Source organism: Equus przewalskii, chromosome 2 (genome assembly GCF_037783145.1).
Source record: "Equus przewalskii isolate Varuska chromosome 2, EquPr2, whole genome shotgun sequence".
NCBI lineage: Eukaryota > Metazoa > Chordata > Mammalia > Perissodactyla > Equidae > Equus > Equus przewalskii.
This window is the reverse complement of record NC_091832.1, coordinates 48,609,456-48,623,752: the sequence shown is the minus strand read 5'-3', so window position 1 is coordinate 48,623,752 and position 14,297 is coordinate 48,609,456. Positions and strand designations below refer to the sequence as shown.

The 14,297-nt window shown below is 60.1% G+C and overlaps 2 protein-coding genes across 2 annotated transcripts; one reads left to right on the top strand and one right to left on the bottom strand.

Annotated features, from left to right (window-relative positions):
* Window positions 1-957: 957 nt before the first annotated feature.
* HES4 (hes family bHLH transcription factor 4) lies at window positions 958-5,444 on the bottom strand. Its single transcript, XM_070606381.1, has 5 exons — window positions 5,308-5,444; window positions 4,585-5,165; window positions 4,408-4,503; window positions 4,173-4,260; window positions 958-4,085 (listed from the first exon to the last, which is right to left on the bottom strand). The coding sequence occupies exons 2-5, from the start codon at window positions 4,843-4,845 to the stop codon at window positions 3,700-3,702; spliced, it is 831 nt and encodes a 276-aa protein (XP_070462482.1). The 5' UTR covers window positions 4,846-5,165; window positions 5,308-5,444; the 3' UTR covers window positions 958-3,699.
* Window positions 5,445-5,515: 71 nt separating this feature from the next.
* Window positions 5,516-13,682, top strand: LOC103558552 (collagen alpha-1(I) chain-like). Its single transcript, XM_070609404.1, has 4 exons — window positions 5,516-5,527; window positions 5,838-7,086; window positions 9,032-9,204; window positions 10,796-13,682. Exons 1-2 carry the CDS (start codon window positions 5,516-5,518, stop codon window positions 6,963-6,965), a joined length of 1,140 nt encoding a protein of 379 aa, XP_070465505.1. The 3' UTR covers window positions 6,966-7,086; window positions 9,032-9,204; window positions 10,796-13,682.
* Window positions 13,683-14,297: the final 615 nt, after the last annotated feature.

Sequence of the window (14,297 nt, the reverse complement as noted above, 5' to 3'; positions counted from 1 at the left end):
TTGTTTTAAATTTTACATAAAACTTACTATTGTTATTTATTGCTGCATAACAAAGCAACCTAAAACAGCTCAAATCCACAAGCACTCATTATCCCAGCTTCCCAGGAGCTGCTTGACTGGTGGCTGTGGCTGCGGGTCTCCCACAAGGCTGCCATGACGATGTCGGCAGCAGCCGGGGTCTCACCCGAAGGCTCAAGGGGCTGGAGGATCTGCTTCCAAATTCACTCTCATTGCGGAAGGCAGGAGGCTGCAGGTCCACTCTGCTGGCCTCTCCATAGCAGAGGACAGCTGGCCTCCCCCAGTGAACCAGGTGAGACAGAGACAGAGACGACACCAGGAGTCACCTGAACCTAATCTCAAAGAGACATCCCATCGAGTCTCAGGACCCTATTGGTCACGCAGGCCGACCTCAACTCATTCACAAGGCTGAATTCCAGGAGCGGCATCACTGGGGCCTTCTGGGAGGCTGTAAACCCCAGGGCCTGTTTCCTTGCTCCTGGGTGCATCCCAGGATGGGTACATCCTCCAGGTATACCCTGGAGCAGAGACAGAGGAGCCAGGGACAGCAGTGGAGCCCCCTGGGCTCAGCTTCCTGCTCAGGAAAGGAGCAGATCCTGCAGCCAGGATGCGCCGGGTGAGGCGGGGAGGCTGCTGGGGCCTGGAGACCATCACAGGAGCTTCGGTGGGTAGGCTAAGGCCTCACCTCTCACAAGCCAGGGCTCCCAGCAGCCCTGGCCCTTCCCCCACCCCGAATTTCCAAGGGACTGGAGTTTCATGGACCTTGTCACCGACTCGGTGACAGGCCAGGCCAACTTGTCACCATAGGGACTCAGTCTTTCTCCAGATTTCAAACACCTATGATTTGCTGTCATTGTTTGGTCCCCAAGCCCTGGTCCCACAAGCCAACAGGCGCCAGATGCACAGGGCTCCCACAGAGGCAGGCAGATCAGCTGACTGTGCATGTGAATTCAGCAAATGTTTATTGACCCTTGGTCTTTGCCAGAAACTGGGCTGGAAGGAGGCCAACAAATGAGACTCCACCTGCGTGGAGGGGAAGTGACCAGCAGGTCTTCTAGCCACACCCTCCCCCCAGGAGGAAGAAGTCTTGATTCCTCCCCCACCCCCTCCCAGGCGTCGCCCCAGAAGGCGCTTCATCTATTATTCAGCAAGAAGGGTCTGCAAGAAGAAAGCTAAGATAAAAATAGCTGGGAGTGGGGGATAGACAGGGGAATGATGGACAGCCCATCCTCCAAGGGACCTGTCCCAGGTAGGGGGAGGGGTGGGAAATGGGTGGAACAGGGGGTGGGAGGAAGGAAGAGGGTGAGGAGAGTACCCCATGTTTGGGGCCACAACTCCCACCACCTCCCACCAGAAAAAGCACTTGGGAGTCTGCCCAGCTCTGCCCTGGACCAGGCAGGTGTCCAGGCTGGGCGTGGGGAGAGGTGTGGTTCCTTCTGCAATGGGAGGCAAGGATGCTGTTCCTGAGACCCAGCTCCCTTCAGCTGCTGACATGGGGCAGCCTGGGAGGGGGCCCAAGACAGCCCCCTGTGCTGCCCTGTGCCCAGGCTCCTCTCCTTGTGGGCCCAGCCTGGGCTGTGCTCCCTGGGAGCTCCCTAATCTAACCAAGGATGACACCAGCCCCAAACTTCCTGGCTCATCTCTCATTCAAGTTCATTAATTAGGTCAATATAGATTGAGCTCCTTTGCTGTTCCATGCGGGTGCTGGGGACAGAGTTGAGTGACACAGACATGGTCTCTGGAGCCCACCAAGCCTGGGGTGGCTGCATCAGGTGGGAAAGTGGGGAGAGAATTCCAGGGGGAGGCTGAGTGCAAAGGAAGGAGTTTGGCTGTCTGAGGGACTGGCGTGTGGTTCCTCCCAGACCTGAGAGGTCCCTGCAGGGCTAACAGGGTCCCCAGGCAGAGATCGCCATGGCAACAGTGAAGGAAAGAAGGAAGATGGGGGTCAGGAGGCCATGTGGGGGTGAGGGGACAGGAAGAAAGGCAGGGAGGGGACACAGGCCAGGGGTCTGGTCTATAGCTGTCACTGCCCATGGGAGAGGGTGATGACCCAAGTTCCAGGTGATGTCCCCAGGCCACCCTTCTCCCTGCTCTTCCTGCAGGATGTGTGGGGCCCAGGTGTGAGCAGGCCCTGACCACCCCCTACCCCTTGACCCGGCTTCACATCCCGAAGCCCTAGGCCCTCCCCTCCGCTTCTGCACTGAGGCCCTCCCTGAGCAGCTCCCCTCCCCCAATCACACTGGGCTTCCAGCTCCCACAGTAGATCCTCTGCAGCACTCCTGCTCAAGAAGGCCCCCAGGTCTGATCAACACCCCCTCCCTCTCTGTCCCACCACTGCCCCAGCTCGGAAGGAAGAGGCATTACTTTGAGGCTCCCCCAGGATCAGGCTCCCTGAGTTTATGTCCAAGGGAGCAGCACCTGGCCCACACGCCACCCCGTCCAAGACCACTGACCCAGGCTCTGGATGCTCAGGGAGATGGGCAAGGCAGCCAGAGAGAAGGGGGTGACTGGCTGGTGGACTTGGCTCACATTTGCCAGGTGAGCATGGCCACGTCCAGGAGGGCCAGGTGAACCCTTGCTACAGCACAGACCTGGGAGCCGTTGGAGGAGGGGCAGACCAGCCCCTGGCTGTGACTCACCCTCCTCCTCGGTGAGGGGCCTTGGCCAGGCAGGCGGCAGGCACCATCCGATGAACTTGGCCACAGGTGGGAAATGGATCTTGGCTCAGCCTCAGGCGGCTCAGGACGAGACACTCCAGTCTCAGCTCATGTGACCCCGACCACCCCCTCATCACACCTGGAGCACAGCCCCCAGCAGCAGCTCGGGAAGACCTGAGACCACAGGACAGTGACTCCAGGGCCCATGTCCAACCTGGCTAGTATTGCTGCCCAGTGTTGTAGGGCCAGCACACAGCCGGTGCTCAGGACTGATCCATGGGCAGGACAAACCTCCAGTCCCTTCCCCGGAGGAAGACCCCCTTTCAGGCAGGATAGGGCACATAGCAGACCGGCACTAAGTGCCCTCTGCCAGCCTTGCCCCAGTTCCCCACTCTCTCCTGCGCAGACACTGGCCTGGGGCAGGCTCAGCTCATGGTGGGCACAGCCAGCTTTGTGCTGAACCAGGAGAATGAAGCAGGAGGTGGACCACGCCAAAAGTGAAGCTACAGGGCACGGTTGCCCCTCACCACAGCTCAGGGCCCTGGGACAACATTCCAGGTTCCCCAGAAGTATAAGCGGGGAAAGGAACCTTAAAAAAAACACTTGCGTAGTGCTGCTGATTGCTTCCCAACACTGGGATACATTCTGGAAAATGTGGTGACTGTCACTTCCCTGCCTGAGCCTCCGGAGGGACCTCTCAGACCTCCCACTTTAAGGGGGGTTGCCGGCTCCAGTGCAGATGCAGGCGGACCCCACGCGGAGGCCCAACCCCCAGGCAGGTCGGACAGGAGGGGCTGGGAGCAGGGATGGAAGCCTGGGGAAGGGTCTCCTGCAGCCCCCCCCAGGGTCCAGCGCCAAGTGATCAGCTGACACCCCCCCACCACCACCACCACCGCTGGGGGCCACAGGAAGCACAGGGCTGCCTCGGTTGCAGACGCTACTAGACTAGACTCTTCGCAAAGACAAGGAAACAAAACTCAAGAAATAAATATTCTCGGCTACAGTCTCAGCAAAGGCCGCGGCCTCACCGCAGCCAGGGCCTCCAGGGCGCGCCCCGGCCCTGTAGGGCCGCTCCGGGGGCGGCGGGGGGCGCCCCAGTCAGGCCCGGGAGGAGGGGCAGCGCGAAGGCTGCCCCGGGGCGCAGCAGGGGGAAGGAGCCGTCGAACGCAGGCAGCGGCGGGCGGCCAGCGTAGACCTCGGGCGCCGGGGCCTCCGCAGCGGCCGGCGGTGGGGCTGGGCAGCGCGAGGGCCCCAGCTGGCCCAGGCAGGCCGCCAGGTGGCAGAGCAGGCGAGAACGCACGTCGGCCGGGACGCCGTCGCAGCCGGCCAGGAAGCGGTTCACCTCGGCCAGACACTCGTTGAAGCCGGCGCGGTACTTGCCCAGGACGGTGGGGTCTGCGCTAAGCGCGGCTGAGGGGGAGGCAGGGGACAGGGGGTCGGTGCCCGCGGCAGTGGTCCCGCGCCTCCCTCCTCCCCTCTCTGCCGCCCGCGCCTCACCTGTCACCTGCACGCGCCGCAGGCTCTGCAGGTGCCTCACGGTCATCTCCAGGATGTCCGCCTTCTCCAGCTTCGAGTGGCGCGAGCTCTGGGGGCGGGGCCGGTGTGGGCGGCTTGCAGCCCAGTAGTGCCCCAGACTCCGGACTCCGCGCCCCGGCCCCTGGATCTCCCCGCCCGCACCGCCCTCCCGCCTCCCCCCCCCCCCCCCCCCCCCCCGCCCCCAGCCCCGACTCACATCTTTCCTGAGGGCATCCAGGATGAGGGTCTTGAGCTGAGCGAGGCTCTCGTTGATGCGCGCTCGGCGCCGCTTCTCCATGACCGGCTTGGAGGACTGCGGGTCGGGCAGTGGCTAAGCCTCGCGTCCTTCGGTACCCACCCCACGCCTCCCAACCCACGCCCGACTAGGTTCCACCTTCCGGTGCTCGGCCGCACTCCGGGGCTTGTTTGGGGTTCGGCTCGCGCTAGCCGGGGCTCCTGCCAGCGGCGAGGCTCGCGGCTTCCCCGGGGTGTCTGCAGGCATGATGCGCTCCCGCGCCTCCCGGTGCCAGGCGGAGCGCGCCGCCCGCCGTATCCCTCCCAGGCGGGTCCCAGGCCGCAGGCCCGCGCGCGCGTCGCCAGCCGCCCGGCTATTTAAGGCAGAGCAGCCGCGGGGTGTGTGAACCCGGCTCCGCATTCTTTCCCACACTCGAGCCAGCCAATGAGCGGCTGCGCTCCTCTCTCACCCCCCCCCCCACCCGCTCAGGGCCGCCGCCCCCGCCGACTGTCAGTCACGCGTCGGCTCCCAGCCCACCACCCCGCGGGCGACAAAGGCGAGCTGGGCACCCCGCCCGGCCCGCCTCTGGCATCGCCGGGTCCAGGCGGGAAAATCGCCCCGCTCCCTGCGCCGCTGCCGCGCTCCGAGCAGCGCCAGGAGGGGCCTCTCCGGGCTGGCTCCGGCCAGGACCCAGGGCGGGGGTGTGTGGGGCAGAGGTCACGGCGGGCGACGCGGGAAACCTGAAAGGGAAATCCAAGAGGGGAACCGGGTCAGGCGCCCCCGAGGAGTAGGCATCCTCGGTCACACTTCTCCTTCCTCCTCTGCCGTCCCCGGTCCCCGTGCGAGCCTAGGGCCTCCGCACAGCTTCCCAATCTGACCTACCCCGCGCTCAGCCTCCGCGACCGCCGCCGCCTGCGGCACCCACGCAAGGCCTGTGACACGGCAGACGTGAAACACCAGTCACTGTGCAGGAGAGAGGTTGGCTGGCCAAGGTCGTGGGACAGGCAGGGTGTCATCACAGGACAATTAAATGATGGCATAGGACGAATGAGCGGGACGAGTGATGTTACCAGTCAGGCAGGTTGACGTCATGGAACAGAATGTAAGGATGTCACTAGTCAGGCTGGCGATTTCACCAGATAATCAGAGCTGATGTCTCAGGGCGAAGGTAGGTGATGACACTAGCCAGATGGGGTGATGTCACGGGGCTGGTGATGTCACACTCTTCTAGATTACTGGACAGCAGGCTAAGCACCAGCAAAGTGGGGCTCACGAAAAATGAGGAACAATTGTTAAAATTTTGTTTATTAATTCAAAGCGGCATAGTGGGAAAAACACATGTTCGTGTTTGATGTTTCATTTTTAATTGCAGTGGGGGGCACTGTGGTCTTTGGAGTCCTCGGGGTCCCCAGCCCATTGCGCCCGGCGACAGCCCCGTGTCCTTCCCTGCATCCACCCAGAGCTGTCTCGGGAGCCCGCGGCCCACCCGCCCTTGCGGCTGTGACGTCTCTCTGGGGCTTCGAATCCCGGGCGGGAGGCGACGGCAAACAGACAAAATAGTGACTCGGTCGTTAAGAGACGAGACAAAGAGGCGGGTCAGTGGCGGGGATCCGGGAAGCCTTCCTCGGACTGGGTGGTCCCGAAGTCTTCGCAGTGGGGTCCTCAGGGAAGCGGGTGGCTCTGCAAGGCCCCGGGAGGGAGCGGCGTCCCAGGACCGGAAGGGGCCGCAGGGCCGAGGGAGGAGGGCAAGGGCGGGCAGGGGCGCGGGGACCCAGGGCTTCCGCCCGGGAGGGGTCGCCACGGCGGCTGTGGGTCCACCCAGTAGGTGGTGTCGACGGCTAGCCCCGCCCCAACACCTGTTCCCGGGTCCCAGCTCACGGCCGCTGTCCAGACTCCTTCTGTCCCTTCCCTGGCCAACCCTAGTCTGGCCCTGGTCCAGTGCCACGCAAAGTCCCGCGCCTCCCCCTCCGGGAAGCCCTCCGGAATGCCCTCCGGAATCTTGGCGCCAAACCGATCCCTCCGCGGATCTGGGGCGGCGGGCGGCTCAGGTCCTCGGGCTACACACGTGCGTCTACGCCTGGTGCGCGCCTCCAGGCAGGCGGCCATTCACGGAGGTGGGGCCGCCCACTCTCCACTCGGGCCGGGAGGAAGAAACCGAGTGGAGGAGGAGGGCGTTGGAAAGCCTCAGGGGTCTGGCGGGAATCCTCGGAGCGGACCCTGCCAGCACGGAAAGCCCTGGGAACGCTGGTTGGCCCGGTGCCGGGGCGGCTAGGACCAGTCCTGCCGACCAGGAGGCCACCGGGGTCACAGAGCCTCCACCCACGCGAGCGGGCTGCGCGGGGGACAGACAGCCCGCGAGCGCCCCCGGCGGCCACCGGCGCCTCCTGCTGCTGGAGTCGTCGGGGAGCTGCCCGCCTGAGCTGGGGCCCGTCTGCGTGGGCCCCGGCCGCCCCCAGCCACCCGCGGGGACCAGACCCGCAGGGCTTCAGGCCGGAAGGAGAGGCCGAGGAGCCGGTTCTTCACCGTTCTTTCTCTCGTAGTTGTTAGATGGACTTGCCCTGCTGTGCCTGTGCCCTCCCCTGTAAAATGGGTTACCTTTTTATTTATCCCAGGGTTACTGGAAAGGAAATGGGATCCGACTTTGAAAGCACTCAGCACACGGTGAGAACTGGATACGTGTCAGCTACTGTTGTTCCTGCCCCCGGGAGGCCTCCTCGTGCAGGGAGTGAACAGAGGGTAGGCTGAGGCCGGGAGGGGCTGCTGTCCTCAACTCTGCCTGGTGCCCCACAACCCTCTGCGCCCTCTGGAGCCTTCTAGGCTCATCATCAGATGCCTGCCAGAGAGGGAGGGATGTCCCCCACCAGGGTCTCCAGGGGCCTGTCTTGGCCTTCCCAGCTCTGGCCCAACAAGGAGCCCCCTCTAGGCCAGAGCAAGGTGCGCCTCCCTGGGGTCATCACTCACCGTGTCCTTCACACTGGGCTGCACTCCCACAGTCTGTGTGGCTGTGTCTCTGGGCCCTTGTCACTCTGATTGCCCCCTCCCTGCCTGTCACATCTGGACTTGCTCTCTGGTAGGACCCACCTGGCTCCCTTGCTCTGAGCAGGGAGGGGGTTCTGGGCTCCAGTGGGGAAATGGGGCTAGACCCTAGGGTGGCAGATCATATTTTCTAAAGATGGCTACAACACTAGCTCCCACCTACATACCCTCATGGTGTGCCCTTGATGAGACTTTGTGACATCAACAAACAAGGATAGGGAAAGTGGTGAGATGTGACTTCTGAGGCTGGATCCTAAAAATGCCACACACGTCTGCCTTGCTGTCTTGGGACATCCACTCTCAGAACCCAGATGCCATGCTGTGAGAAAACCCAAACAGGCCCCATAGAGAGGCCCCAAATAGAGGCCTCATGGAGAAGCCCATGGAAAGGCCACATGGAGAGGCCCCATGGAGAGGCCACCTGGAGAGGCCACATGGAGAGGCCATATGGAGAAGCCATACGGAGAGGCCTTGTGCAAGTGTTGCAACCAGCAGCCCAGTGGCGGTCTGAGTTGCCAGACATATCAGTGAGACACCGCCGGGTGATCCCAGCCTACGGCTGCCGAGCCACCCTTTGCATCTTCCTAGCTGCCCCTGCGTCTTCCATTCCAGATCCTGGTTCAGAAGAGGACAGTGTTTACCCTGAGATTTTGGGGTCATTTGTTACACAGCAGTACTAACTGGAATAGCTGGGATGGACCAAGCCCTGGACCCAGGGATAGTGTCCATTTCCTCCACCCTCTCCTTCCCTGTCCTTATCCCTTCCTTTCTGCAGCATTTACAGAAGCTCAGTGGCTTTGGGCCCTGGCTTTTCATCTGATGAGGTGCTTCTTGGGAGCCATCAAAGGCCAGCTGTCTGTTCTCCTGGACCCAGGCCCAAGCGGGCCAAGCCCCAGATGGCTAGTGGTCCCAGGGGCACCTCCAGGGCCCACTGTTGGCCATGCGGGGTGGGGGGCAGGGGGCGAGGCAGGAAAGTCAGTGGAGGAGTCTCTGGGGAAAGACGGAGGTACCTTCCAGGCCAGACATGGGGCTCCAGGCTTAAGGGGGCCTCTCCTCTCATCTGGCCACTGTGACAGCATTCCACACGACAGAGTTCAACTGACATCCCTTGAGGGCCTGCCAAATGCCATCTACGCGTGCCCTTCCCCACCTCTGACTTGAGAGTGGCAACCGCATTCACTCTGCCCCTCAGCATCCCACTGGCACACGGACTCCGGAACATCAGAGATACTGTAGACCTCGGCCTGCCCCTGGCCCCCACACCCTCTTTCGAGTCTGTCTCTCTTCTGCCAAGGGGGAGCAGTCTGTGGACTCAGGCAGCTGGGACCAGAGCTGTCAAATGACCAGGCTAGAACCATCACAGATTCTCTCTGCCTGAGAGTGGGAATCGGGTGCTGAGTTGTCCGTCAGTGTTTGTGACAGAGGCCAAGGCTGAAGGAATCCAGGAGGCAGGATGGAGACGGGGGAAGCAGACACCCAGGACCCAGGCAGAGGCCGGGAGCACCAGGCTGCTGATGCTAAGGCTTGGGGTTTCAGTCAGTCCCCACCCCCATGTCTTTCACTCTTACAGGCCATGGGACCGACACCCATTCCCTTAGCCACCTGATACTGGGCAGCGAGAGCATCCTAGCGCCTGATGAGCGGCAGCATCTCCCTGTGGCTGGGCATTGTCAACATTGTTCTCCAAAATCTGAGTGTTGACACCTCTCCACGTTTGGGAAGTCATGTTCCCCTAATTTCTGGGTGAGTACAGACTCTCCTACCAAGCCCTGTCTGCCTGGGATGCCACCTCCCCCGCTGGCTCCTGGGGTGCCACACCTGGGACCACCGCACTTGGGGAGAGGGGCGCATCCTCCTTCCTCCTTGGCACTTCCGGACCACTCTCTTCTCCACTTTGAACCCTGTCTCGTCAGACCTCACCCTGTGGAAGTCGGTGGCACCTTGGGAGCCTCCCTGGTCTCCTGAAGGTGTCACCCCTAGTTCCCTGTCACTTCCCAACCATGCCTGTCATAGTTCTTGGTGATCTCAAAATCCACAGGGATGAATCTCCAGCCTTCTGGACTTCCTCTCCTTTGGTGGCCCCATTACCGTCCCTGCCACCCCCCCGCCCCACTGGGCCAGTCGCTCCCCTGGTGGAGGTCCTTTCTCCTGACCCAGTCCCCCCACAGTCTAACCTTGAGGCTCACGTTCTCTCCACTGGCTCTCAGCGGTGTCAGCCCTCACAGCCCTCCTACTCTCCTGCTCACGGCCACTCCTTCTGCCTTTCTGATTTCTCCAAGACTCCCCGCCCTCCAGCTCTGACCTGGGTCCCCTGTCCACACTCACTCCCTCGCACACCTTTCCCAGGTTCCTGTTGATGACTTCTAATTGGTATCCCCAGTCTGTACTTCTCCATGGACCCTGGGCCATATCTCTTACCCGATTTTACTTCTAATTGGCCTTCCAGGTGTAAGGGGTCCTGACAGTCTCCCTCCATGCTGAGTTTTGACCATTGCTCTCTTTTTCACACCCAACCTGGAGCCCGCCCACCCAGAGCTCTGCTGACAGGGGTGGGGTGGGAGGTGCCCCTGGAGCTGAGGCAGAAGGTCAAGCTCTCTCTGGGCATGAACTGGGGTCCTGCCTCCTGCCTGCAGAGCCCCACTTCTTGGCCTTGCCTCTGGTGCCCCCTGCACTGACCCAGAAGTGCCACCATGTTCCCCCTGTGCCTGCCAATCCTCTGACACCTGGCGAGCAAGTCTCCACCCTGACCCTCCCATTCAGACCACTGGGGCGTCTCTGCCTGGTGACCGGGCCTGACTGAGGCTCTTTGCCTCCACTGCACCTGACCCTGCTCGGAGGTCCCAGAGCAACATTCTGCCGTTGTCCTGGACACTCAGAGTCCACCCTGACACCGCCCATCAGGACCCCCTTGGTTATCCAAACACCCACTTCTCGCCAGTTGCTCTCCTGCAGCCACCGCCTTTGGTCTGGGTTTTCCCAGAAGCTCCTCATGGTCTCCAGCTTCCTTCCTGACCTGTGGTCTTTCCCTCATGCCACAGTCATGACAAGCCTGTTAAGCCTGAGCTGGATCAGGTCAAGGCCCTTCCTGGAGAAAGCGTAGTGTTTGGTGGCCATCTGCACCACAGCTCTTCTCCAACATCCACTCTCCAGCCTCACGGCCTCACATGTGCAGGCGCACTCCTGCCTCGGGGACTTTGCATGGCCTGCGCCTCTGCCTGGGAAGCTTTTCCTTCCCTGAAGTCTTCACTCAAAGGCCGCTTTGGTGTTTCCTCTCCCGCCTGCCGCACCTCAGGACTCACATGCTCCTCTCCCACTCTGCTTTTCTCCTCCACAGTTGTCCCTGGAGCACATGCCTCCCGCGCCTGCTTACCATACACACTGTCTGTGCACCACACTAGGTGCATGCTAGGTTCACAAAATGTGAGCTCCATTTTGTCCAGGAGTAGCACCTGGCACATAGCGTGTACTCTGTGGAGACATGTTGACTGAATGAGGGAATGACAGAGATGGCATCTCCCACCATCCAGGCAATGACGCCATTTGTCCCAAAATCTGAGTGGTGACAGCATCCCAGCGTCTGGGAAGGGGACATGTCTTCCAGTATCTGATGTGGAAATATGATTTTCAAGGCAAAAAGACATGACTTTCTTACAAACAGAATGAGCATATGTCAAGGGTTTGCTTAGCTTCCCAGTGAGGACACCAGCCGGTTCCAGGCGACTTTGAGGGGCTGAGTCTTGTGGGTAGCGAGGGGGTGCAGGTCAGACGCAAAACTGATGGATACCACACGGGGCAGCAAGACCACACTTCCCCAGGACAGAAGCCCTCTGTGTCTGGTGCGCCAGACATCAACGCACATTGACCCGTAACTCCAAGAATATCAGCAAAGATGCCTCCAGGGGACCTTCAAGGACAGGACGGCTCCTTGTGCCTGATTTCCAAGTTTGGGATAATTTTATTAACATTGGGACTGATGCTCTCTCCCTCCATCCGGCCGTGGAGGCCTCTCCTCCAACCTCCCCAGCTGAGCCTCCCCCGCTTCAGCCCCAAGGCCCGGATCTCCACCAAGTGAAGTACGAATTGTGGGGTGTGGCTCACAGGGCATCAGGCAGGAATCTGCCAGCTTTGAGTTCTGTCAAAGGGTGGGCAGAGTTGCTGCTCACTCCTTGTCCTTCCCCTTCCACCTCTTCCTCTTACTTCCTAGGGGACAGGGGCTGAGGATGCCGCCCACTGGGCTTTCTCCATTTTGTGTCCTCCTAACCAGGCTCGGGTGCTCCTGCCCAGCTGGGTCTGGGGTCGGGGCTGGAAGTGTCTCAGAGCCAGGCGACATTAGGGAGCCTGATCTGGGCATAGCCCACTCCCCTTCTGCCAACGTTGGTGCCTCCAGGATGGTGGCCCTGGGTCTCCTTGCTCCAGATTCTGGCCCTGTTCTCGTGTGGGTCTGAACTCAGAGAATATGGGCTATGAGTTGACCTGCCCCTAATACTCAGGTAGGGTACACCTGACCCTCACACCACTGCAACCCTAGCACAGGGACCATGGGCCAGAGTCCAGCTGTGTCCAGCTGGCCATGGGGCCTGTGGGTCCCTCCTTGCTCCCACCAGGGGCATGGGCTCCTCCCTGACCCTCACCAGGTCCTGTGGGTTCAAGCTAAGTCCCCCACACTCCGCTCCTCCCACAGCCCAGGTCCAGCTCTCTGCCTCCCCCAGATGAGAACAGTCCTGCCTCATCTCAGCTCTGCCTGCCTCTTCAGGCCATTCATGGTGCAGCTAAAGGAATCCTTCCCATCTGCAGGCCTTCCCTTCCTCCTTGAGGGCCAAGCCTCCCAGCCCAAGGTCTGTTTTGGCTGGTCGAGTGCCCCCTTGGGCCTGCAGGTCAGTGTGGGAGCAGAAGCCTCCTTCGTGCCCTCTGCTACACCGGGTCCTGCCCCTCCCAGACACCCGTTACAGGGGGCTGTGGCTGGGAACGGGCGTGCCCGACAAGCAGGTGGTAAAGCTCTGGCATGGGAAGGAATGGGGTCCAAGACAGTGAGGCTGTGGCCCGGGTCAGGGGGTGCCATCTGCTCAGCCTTCCTGGTCTCCGATGGAGGTGCAGGGTGACATTTCTTGTGAGAATATGGAACGGAGGGGGCTGCTTATTTAATGAGCTCAGGCTAATTAGACTTCAACAGTACACGTTCCTTAAGAAATGTGGCCCACTCAGGGTCTCTGATGACACATCTCCTGGTGGCCACAGTGAATAACAAGCCCTGTGCTGCTTTCTCAGAAGCCGTGGTGCGGCTGCGGCCCTGACATCTCTGTCCAGAGGCCTGCAGGGCGGCCAAGGCCATCACTCCACAGGGCCGCAGCCCTGTCATCAGGGGGACTTTGAGCTGTGACTCCGGGCCTCTAGCCAATCAGATGTGTCAGGAGCGGTGACTGGCCAGATGGAAAGAGGAGAACAGGGAGATGAGCCAAGTTTTAGAAGGTGGAGGCTGGTCAACTTACCTCAGATGGAAGAATCTGGGCTGTGAGTAGGGTTCCTACAACAGCCACTGTGAAGAAGGAGACGGGGGGATAGCAAGTCCCACGTGCGGCCCAGCCCTCAGGCCCGACCGGGGCTCAGCCAGCTGAGAATCACCCCAGCCGGGGGGAGGCAGCACTGTTTCTAGAACAGGCGAGAAACTTTATGTGATCCTCCAAAAGTCAGAATTACATAGAGAGAAGAGAATGCAAAATCAAGACCATCTTTGGTTGTGATAAGGGGTTCACTGTGGTACCTGTGTGGGAACTCTTTAAATTGCACATAAAACAGCTCAGGTTTTGTTGTATGTCAATTATACCTCATTAAAGTTGCAAAAAAAAATCAGACTTGGGGCCAGCCCAGTGGTATAGCAGAAAGTTCGTGTGTTCTGCTTTGGCGGCCTGGGGGTTCACCGGTTCTGGTCCCAGGTGCAGACCTACGCACCACTTGTCAAGCCATGCTGTGGCAGGAGTCCCACATATAAAGTAGAGGAAGATAGCCATGGATGTTAGCTCAGGGCCAGTCTTCCTCAGCAAAAAAGAGGAGGATTGCTGGTGGATATTAGCTCAGGGCCAATATTCCTCAAAATGAAAAAAGAAAGAAAGAAAAAAAAATCAGACAGTTTTGCACTTTGGAATGTTATATCAGATTAGCCTTGAGATTCTAAATTCAAATGCACGCTTAATAAAATATTTAAGTTTATGACTTAAAGCAGAAAAGTAGGAAGATGAACTTGTTAAGAACTCAGAATTCTGAAAGCTCTAGATTCAGCACATTTTTAGATCTGATTTCATTATATGTGTAAAGATTCACTCGTTCACACACAAGTGTCCTCCGCACCTTCCATGGGCAGGTTCCACAGTGAACGTTTTAGTGCGGGAGAAGGACCACAACAATAGTGAATAAGTAAATCACATGGTTCTTAGAAGATGAAAAGTGCTGTGGGGAGAAACAGCAAGGGAGCCGGTGGTCAGGAGATGCTGTGCCTGGGGGTGACACTGAAACAAAGACTTGAAGGAGGTGAAGGAAGTGAGCCATGTAGATGTGGGCCTGTGGGAGTGCTCCAGGAAGGGGGACAGCAGTGCAAGGGCCCTGGGGCAGGGGTGTGCCTGGTGCGCCCCAAGCACATCAAGGAGGCCAGTGTGTTGGAGCCAAGCGCTTAGGGAAGGAGGGAGGGACAAGAAAGGAGATGAGAGGGCCCGTGGCATGGCCAGAGCCCACTGTGCTGTGGCCAGCTTACACTCCTTCTATCACTCTGAGAGCGATGGGAAGCCATGGGATGGAAGGTTTTGTGTGATCACTCTGGCTCCTGGTCAATAACAGATTATGGGAAT

Bases quoted from the DNA above. Each gene is read 5' to 3' on its own strand.
- HES4 (XM_070606381.1), bottom strand. From the start codon at position 4,845: ATGCGGAGCCGGGTTCACACACCCCGCGGCTGCTCTGCCTTAAATAGC. The intron at 4,504-4,584 runs GTGGAACCTAGT...CCCGACCCGCAG, and splicing joins GTGCGGCCGAGCACCGGAAG to TCCTCCAAGCCGGTCATGGA. The intron at 4,261-4,407 runs GTGAGTCGGGGC...CCCCGCCCCCAG, and splicing joins TGGATGCCCTCAGGAAAGAT to AGCTCGCGCCACTCGAAGCT.